Source organism: Trypanosoma rangeli, assembly GCF_003719475.1.
Source record: "Trypanosoma rangeli strain AM80 chromosome Unknown Tra_15.4_contig_00566, whole genome shotgun sequence".
Classification (NCBI taxonomy): Eukaryota; Euglenozoa; class Kinetoplastea; order Trypanosomatida; family Trypanosomatidae; genus Trypanosoma; species Trypanosoma rangeli.
In genome coordinates, this window is record NW_021706316.1 from 1 (window position 1) to 8,442 (window position 8,442).

The following is an 8,442-nucleotide window of genomic DNA, read 5'->3' on the forward strand; positions in this document are numbered from 1 at the left end:
TAGTAGTATAGTAATAATATATATATATATATATATATATATATATATATATATATATACGTATCTATATCTATGTATCTGTGTAAATCAGCCTCTTCTTTTTTTTTTATTCTTATTGACTCTTTTTTATTTTTCCTGTTGTCGGGTGTTCGCAAAGACCCTCAATAGTTGCGATGAGATCGCCCACCTTTTCCTTTTGCTGGATGTTGTTTTGGGTTTGTTCACATCAAAAACGTGCTGTAACAATAAAATAAAATGAAAGCACAGCTCTGGGACGTCTGTCTGACCCCACACACTCACACAGCAGGCAACAACAAACTGATTCGCCATGAGTCCACATGTGTTCGGTGTTTTCGTCATGTATTTGTCAAAGCCCACGCTCTCGCAGTGACGCAGCAGCTCAAAAAGAATCCACACAAACAAAGACGTTAAGGGAGACAAGATAAATGACAAAATGCACACGCACATGCAGGAAACTCATACACAGCAAAAAGTAGTTAACCTGAGAGCACGGTTTCGTGCCCTTCTTTTACACCGCACTCACCTTTGCCGCACGCAGCATCCTGAAATCCAGGCGCCAGATGGCAATCGTAAAATCTCCACTGGCTGAAGCAAAAAGATACACAGAGTCTTCCTCTTGTTCGGTTTTGGCGTTTGCGGCACCACACCAACGTGGGCGCCGCACATCATACCCAAATGAGGCATGCTTTGCCAAGGACGCAGGAAACACAGCGATCTCATTGACAGTACCACTGTGAAATGTCAAGATGGATACAACACGGCCCGAACCCTCATCATACAGTCGCATCGTGCGATCCCATGACCCCACCACAGCCAAGTGGCGCTGCAGTGCCACGCTCCCTAAGCCCTTGCGTAGGGAGGCTTCCCATCGTATAGCAAGAGACATGGCATTGTCTGCCTCACTGAATGGAGTGTCAGGTCCCGTCCCTTTCTGGTTCAAGACAACATAGCAGTGGAGCTGTCCATCAGCTGAGGAAGAAAGAAGAGAGTCTCCAAACCACACACATGTTAGAGCCGTTTCTGGAAAGGCACGAATGATGGCAAGCCGCTCCCCACAAATGTTATTCAGCGTCACATGACCACTCTCAAACGCCACAGCGAGGTGAGTACCGTCCCTGAAGTTGATGCACATAATCATCCCACACCTCGTCCCCGCCCCCGATGCAGAAAATGATTTGAAGCAACTCACATGCAGATGCTGAGCACAATTTGTCGCATCCCTGTCAACTAAACCAATACTCCACAAACTGATAATTCCATCGTTATCGTGTGGAATCGCCAACTGCAGCTCCCTGCAAGATACAGCAACACAAGGCACGGTACAAAAGCCATGTTGTGGCACGTTGATAGTGTGCAACAACTCCACAGATGTCCCCTCTATTTTGGTAGAATCAAGTTCCTCAATGTCATCATCATCATCACAGCACAAAACGGCTCGCCAAACGTACACGTGTTGATTCCTGCATTGAGTGTAGAAGCAGACACTTTCCCCCTCCTCGCTTGCTGATGCGTTCATTGCCTGAAAAGTGAGGAACCCAACCTTTAGTACACTAGTGTTAGTAAAAAAAGCAGGCGTCGTACCTTGTTGGTTATTGGTATCCGCAGACGAAGAGACCCTGTTGACCGCGTGGAACGACAGCAAAGGTACGTGGAGCTCAAGATCCCACAACTTGACAACGCCATCACCATCTCCGCTCAACAAAAGCCGTGTAAACACCTGCTGTTCATCAATCGCACAGGTCATGACAGCGCTGCTATGTTGTTTAAGGACAAAAAGTGGTTGATGCGCCTTCTGACTGGACATCTTCGCTGACGTTTGCTGCCTAACACGCGTTCGTGAACAACAACACGACGGTCGAAAAACTTATATATATATATGTATAATGTGAGACAGACAGACAGACAGACAGCAACAGTGATTAAAAAAGCAATATATCATCTATATACATCCAGATGCGTAAAATACGTTCCTTTTTGCGTGTGAACAAGTAAAGGGGAATAGGAAAGAAAAGGAAAACGGGCTAAGGATAGGTGACTGCTATAAAAGCAAAATAATAATAATCGATAGGGACGCGTATGCAAAAGAAAAAAAAAAAGAACGCCAAGAGATATAAACATGAAGTGTTTTCATCGTTTATCATCCACTTGCACATGGAGCCCATAGCGGTTACTGGGTTCAAAGTTACCGGCTACTACTTCTGATGCATCCAAGACAAAAACTTTGTTTTCACGTTTCAAGCGCGTGATGATTGCGGCCTCGTTTCCGACTGCCGACTCATTGATCACCCACGCAAAAACATACGCCCAAAATGTTCGACTTTCAGCGTTGTCCGTTTGAACAACCCAACAGTCTTTTTGCGCTTGCTCTGTGGACAGCGCAATGGTGAACGACAGCTCCGCCTCCAGCTTCGATGAGGTGAGGGTCTCATCCGCCACCAAACGGATATCGTGCACTTCCGTCAACTTTGCGATGACATCTACGTTCGTCGATCCTACATTCTCCGCACTGCTCACATCGCGTGCGCAGAGCCTGTCAAGATCTCTTGTAAGAAAAAGATGCCGCACAGTGGGGATAACACTCCCAGGTGTCAGCATTACGGTGGTGACCCCGCGAATTGCACACGACAAAAAATACTTTGCTTGAAGCGCCGCTGAAGCATTCACAATATCAGGTGGCAGACGCGCACCTTCAATAGAAATCCATTGAGCTGCTTTGGGGACGAAAGAAGGGTGCGTGGAGTGGCTCCTCTTACCACCTGGAGAAAAATCCAAAAACGATTTCTGGCGTTCCAAAACAATTCGCCGCACCCTTGTCTGCAGCTGCTGGGCTTCTGCTACATATTCTGGATCCGTTCGAACAACGTCATGCGACAGATTTATTTGATCCGGCGCTCTTTGTTGCTTGTGGTGTTTCACATATTGTAGCGCTTCATCAACCATCTTCTCAAGGAACTGACTCAGTGACCCTTCCACAGTACTGGGGGAACTCTTCGCCACCGCATGTCGCAGTGGTACACGGGCTCGTGTGGCATGTTCGCTCAGGAAGAGAGACTTCTGGTAAATGAATTCCTGCAAATTCCCTCGCGAACGATGTGCCGTTTGTTGAACTGTCTCCTCCCTTTTCTTGTCGTCAGGAGAAAAATCAGAGAGGCTCCGCATCTCATCAATGACTAAGTCAGGATTTTCCTCTGGAATTGGCTTAAACATTAGTTCGGTGGACTCTTTTGGCATCACTGTTTCGTCCTCTTCGTTGTCCGTCAAATCGGAGTAGCCATTCATACTTGCAAAAGAGATATATACCTCGGGCACCTCACCAATACTTTTAGCAGTCTCTTTAACGCACTGAAGAAGCTCTGACTCCATTTTCTGGCTACTGCGTAGCAAGGAAACCAGATGTTCAAGAGTTAAAAAAGCAGTTTGTCGTTCGTTTGTATCTTCACCTGGGGCACCTGTGATCGCATCAAGTTCTCCCTTTGCAGTTTCGATTTTTTGCCTTACTTCTGTGAGAGGACTTCCAGTACGCACCTCTGTTTCCTGCTGTAGCTCGGCACATTGCCGATACAAACGATTCCACACGATAAGATAGTTTTGAAGCCACTGTCTTTTATGGGAATGCACCAACAACGGCGTTACACCTTGACACCGTGATGTCCGCATTTGTTCATTCATGAAATGCATCATCTGTTGATCGGCGCTTTTCAAAGCTCGTTCGTACGCCAGAGACGCCAACTCATTTTCCGAAGATTCAATCGCATTGTTGTTTGCCCTCTCTGTCTCGCTTTGAAGGTCTCGGCACTGAAGCTGAAGCTTTTGAGTATACTCCTGCATTTCATTCAGGCACATCTCCAATGCATTCACGTCATCCTGCAATGGCAATAGATCTAGCTTCTCCGTCACAGTTGACTGTGATGATTCTGCTTCTATTTCATTACGCGCCTCCATCAGCTGTCGAAGATAATCATCTTCCTCCCGAATACGATTCCTAAACGCCTGCTCATCTGCAGCTTGACATTCAAGCATCCACTTCACCTGCTGTTGTACATGGCGAAGTTCCCTTTGCACAGTATGTAATCGTTCTTGTCGATTTTTCATAAGAGTTTGAATGGACTCCAGTTGTTTTTCACCCTCCTCAATTTCATTTTTAAGACCGCGGATGCGAGACCTGGCTTCAACACACTTGGACCGCATATCACCCCACTGAAATGCATGCTCGCTCACCTGACGCAATTCCCGCCATTGCGCTGAAAGAGTGTCTAACTCCCCAGTAAGACTTGTCAATTCCGACTCAAGGTGTTGTTTTTCGGATAAAAGTTGGGCGCGACAGGAACGCTCATGGCATTCCACTTCCACAGTTATATTTGTTTGCAGCATATGGATGCGTTTTTGCTGCCGCTCTATGATGTCTTCTAGCTCCTTCGTTTGCTCTCCGAAAATCCCTTTTTCGTCCTTGCATGATTGCCGTTTCTCAACCACAATTTTATCCCCTCTGAGCTCTGAAACCACAGAGATTAACGATTGTGGCAGGCTAAAAGACATTAGAGCATAAACCAACTAGGCACATTAAAAACAAAACAAAAACGACAACAAATAAGACACTCTCTGATACATATACTAGGCTGCTCTCTAACAAAGAAAGCAGAGAAAACATCGAACCACGCGTGGCCCAGCAGACGAAAGCATGCAAAGAAAAAAAAAACGCATGATTATTTTCTCACAAGAAGAAAGCAAAAGAAAAAACAACAATAATAAGAGGGAGATATGACTTTTGGAAGGTTACTCCACAGTTTTCCATCTCCTTTTCTTCTTTCTGAACCAAAAAGCATAACAAACGACGACGCCCAAGTACATATTCCAAAACCAGAAAGGAGGAAAACGCTTCTCTTGGTACGTTTTGATTTACATTCAATTTGCTATACATGTGCTTCACTTTTTTTTTTGTCCGTCCCCCGGTGTTTTTTTTTTAAAATAAAAAGTACATCAACATTGAACATATATATATTTATACTTTTTCATCACCTTTTCCAGAGGCAGAAACTCATATTCATACATCGTGGACAGTCCATGAAGAAGAAAAAGGACAGGATAAAGCAAGCCGTTTCTTATATATAATACTACTATTTTTTTCTCCATCAGCTCTTAAGAAGAAGAGGTTTGTTAGCATCTGCGTATAGACAAAGAGCGTCTTGTCCCACCTTTTCCTCTTGAGCAATGGCATAATCTGTGCTTTTAAATTGTGTGTGGTCGTCAATGTTGGCCAAGTCCATTCCCCGCATATTAATTCTCTCCTTGAGTGGAGTTTCATTAACATGAAGAAGACCCAAAAGCTCTTCCCATATCTGTTCGGGCACGTCGGAACCCTCCAGAAAAAGAGTATGAAGTTGATGATTGACTTTCAACGCATTATACAAAGCCTCGCCACCAGCGTTCCCGATTGGATTGTAATCCAAGTAGAGAGCTTCAATCTTTTGATTGCGCCGGAGTACATCCGCAATCATCTCACATCCAAGGTCCGTTATCTGGTTCAATCCAAGATCAACGGCACGTAATGTGGTGGATGTTGCCATAACATCACTCAAAAGACGCACATCATTGTCATTAAGCTTGTAGACCTCATCTTGTCCATTCAGGTTAATCATTTCATCACGGAATTCGCCTCTTCTGAATTGATGAAGTATCTTTTTCAATTTAATTGAACCTGCATTTAGCGACAACAACTCATTGATTGCATTTACAGTTTCTTCGGGGATGTCATTACCTTGTACATTGAGTGAAAGAATATGGTCATTCTCTTGTAAGCATAGCACAAGCTCCCTTCCCCCTTCAAGACCAACACAATTATGTGAGAGATTCACGTGCAATATCGTTGGGGATCGAGAGAGAGCTTCCACAAGGAACGGCATACTTTCGCATGTCAACTTATTATGTGATAAATCAAGTGAAACAACGTGGTTATTTTTCACTAACGAGGCACTGAGAAGTTGACAAGCTGAATCTGTAAAAAGAACTTGAGAATCCCTTAATACGACCTCTGGAATATTTTCATTGGCATCAATACTTGTCAACAGAGGTTTCAGTGACCTTGGCTGACAGTTCACCATAAGCTCATGATTCATTGCACAAAAAGCATCCGCGGAAACCCTTTCGGGAGTAAACACTTGTTGAAGTGAAGTGTTTACCTTCAATACCTCAACCAGAGCAGTAACTCCAGCAGACGTCACTTCAGTTCCAACAAGCATAAGTGTATCCAATTTGATGTGTGGAGATAAAAAAGCCATTGATAATTCCTGGAGACCCTCCTCATCCACAGGATTATAAGACAAATCCAGCGAAAGAATACCGCAACCTTCTTGTGCAAGAAGCGCAGCAAGGTGTTGACACCCTTTCGTTCCAATTTTATTGCCTTGAAAAAACAAACCTTCCACAAATGATCTTCCTTGTAAATGAATACAAAGTGTTTCAATGGAAGTATCATCCAACGGACGCGAACAATTTTCCCGTCGAAGATCCACATTGCGTAAGGCTTCATCTCCAGCTTGTAGTCTGTACACTGTATCTTTAAGACATTTCGGCTCCTTGTTGAGGTCTACCGCTTCAACCACCTTGGAGCGCATATCTGTAGTAACTCCTGTTTTATCCAATGCAACCCGGATCAAGCGACCATTGTACCTCAACATGTCAGGAAACTCATCCACTCCTTCATCCGTAATCGCGTTGTTTGAGAGATCTAGGTCCTGAAGAGACGCATTCGTACGAAGAGCAGCACAAAGACGCTTAACACCACGATTGGATATAGAATTATCTGAAATGTTCAAATGGGTGATAACAGAGTTAGTCATCAGCATTTCAGCTATAAAGCCTACCCCTGTATCAGCAACCACATTTTTGGATAAATCCAAAATAGTCACCTTCGTATTTAATACCAATGCTTGACAAAGCAGCTTCACCGAGACATCATTGTAATATCCTTCATCTGATCCCCCTGACAACGATATTGATGTCAAACTGGGTTCATTTGCCTCAATCTTGGCAACAAGCTTCCGAATGATTTTGGGTGACTGATTAATAAGAAGTAAACTTTCCACTTCATTTAGGTAATCAAAACCAATATAGTTATTGGTAATATTGACACGCTTTATCTTGTCATTGATTCGAAGTGTATTCAAAAGTAAAAGAGCTGCTTCGTCATTAATTCCATTCCCTGCCAGATTAATTTCCTCCAAAGACGGGTGCCGTACAATACACTGAAAAAGCTTAATGGCCCCCTCAGAATTGATACCATTGTTGGCAATTGCGATGATCCGAATAGTAGAATTGGTTCTAAGTGCCTCCGCTAAAAGTTCCACACCTTTATCACCAAAGCCACAGTTCCCCAAATTCAACTCCAACAAATGTGTATTGTCCCTTAAGACAGGTGAAATAAAATATGCCGCTCTTTCCAAGCCTTCTTCCCACTGAAGATTGATTACTGTACATGATGGATTATTGGTCCGTATTGCAACCACTGCCTCCTTCAAGGAATGAGGCTGTTTGTTAAGCTCACATTCATGATCAATAATGGACCGTATTTTGGGTGTCACAGAGGTTTCGTGAAGATCAAAAAATGTGATCTTGTCATTCTTTTCAAAAAGTATTTTCGGCAAGGCTTGTGCGGCATAATTACCGATGCGAATATTTTGAGCAAAAGACAGTGACAAAATTGTTGGATGTTGCTGAAGATTGGCGGATTCAATAAACTGTGAAAGTCCCGCATCAGATATACCATTGTCACTCAAATCCACATGTGTCACAGAACACTGCTTGATCAATGCCCCAATCGCCCCAGCTCCAGCGTCCCCCAATGAACACCCAGAAAAAATTAGCTTTTTCAAACCATTCACGTTCTGTACATAAAAACTTACCAGGCGAGGGTCCAATTTGTTGTAGTTCATGCCAGATATATTTAGTTCATTCGCTTCACGCGTAAGCAAGCCCTTTCGAATATCTTCTGAAAATGTTCTGCCCTGAGTCAAGAGCGCCAAGTTATGGATATATGTTCTTGAACACGGATTCCCATCGAGGTCAAAGAAACTGGGGTAATCAGGAGCATCAAAAAGCTTAATAAATGCCTTCGCCCCGACGTCGCAAATTTTGTTGTTCGCAAGTTCCACCTCCTTTACCTTGGGTGAATTTTGAAGAAAAGCGGCCAGTAACTTGGCCCCTTCCGAAGTTATTTCATTACGCGAAAGATTGATGTTTTCAACAGGAACAGGAGAAATCTCCATTGCATCAATAAGAACCTTAAGTTGTTCATCCCCCATTTGCTCGCTACACCACTGCACAGTTTTGGTGCCTGTTCTTGAAATAAGACGCAAGAGATCCTCAAAAGATGACATTTCGATTCCGTCCTTTGTCAAAAATAATCTGTATCCCTCCCCTTTGTAG

The 8,442-nt window shown here is 43.7% G+C and overlaps 3 protein-coding genes across 3 annotated transcripts, besides 3 other annotated features; all 3 read right to left on the reverse strand.

The window, feature by feature from the left end:
* The first annotated feature begins 16 nt into the window (after nt 1-16).
* Nucleotides 17-59: a microsatellite.
* A 470-nt stretch (nt 60-529) lies between these two features.
* TraAM80_09357 (uncharacterized protein) lies at nt 530-1,825 on the reverse strand (the record flags this gene model as incomplete). The annotated part of the gene is made up of 1 exon (XM_029386047.1): nt 530-1,825. One exon carries the CDS (start codon nt 1,823-1,825, stop codon nt 530-532), a length of 1,296 nt encoding a protein of 431 aa, XP_029234079.1.
* An 84-nt stretch (nt 1,826-1,909) lies between these two features.
* Nucleotides 1,910-1,937: a microsatellite.
* Nucleotides 1,938-2,148: 211 nt separating this feature from the next.
* TraAM80_09358 (uncharacterized protein) lies at nt 2,149-4,557 on the reverse strand (the record flags this gene model as incomplete). Its single annotated transcript, XM_029386048.1, has 1 exon — nt 2,149-4,557. One exon carries the CDS (start codon nt 4,555-4,557, stop codon nt 2,149-2,151), a length of 2,409 nt encoding a protein of 802 aa, XP_029234080.1.
* Nucleotides 4,558-4,736: 179 nt separating this feature from the next.
* Nucleotides 4,737-4,772: a sequence feature (A-rich).
* Nucleotides 4,773-5,150: 378 nt separating this feature from the next.
* Nucleotides 5,151-8,393, reverse strand: TraAM80_09359 (putative paraflagellar rod component; the record flags this gene model as incomplete). Its single annotated transcript, XM_029386049.1, has 1 exon — nt 5,151-8,393. One exon carries the CDS (start codon nt 8,391-8,393, stop codon nt 5,151-5,153), a length of 3,243 nt encoding a protein of 1,080 aa, XP_029234081.1.
* Between the last annotated feature and the right edge of the window lie 49 nt (nt 8,394-8,442).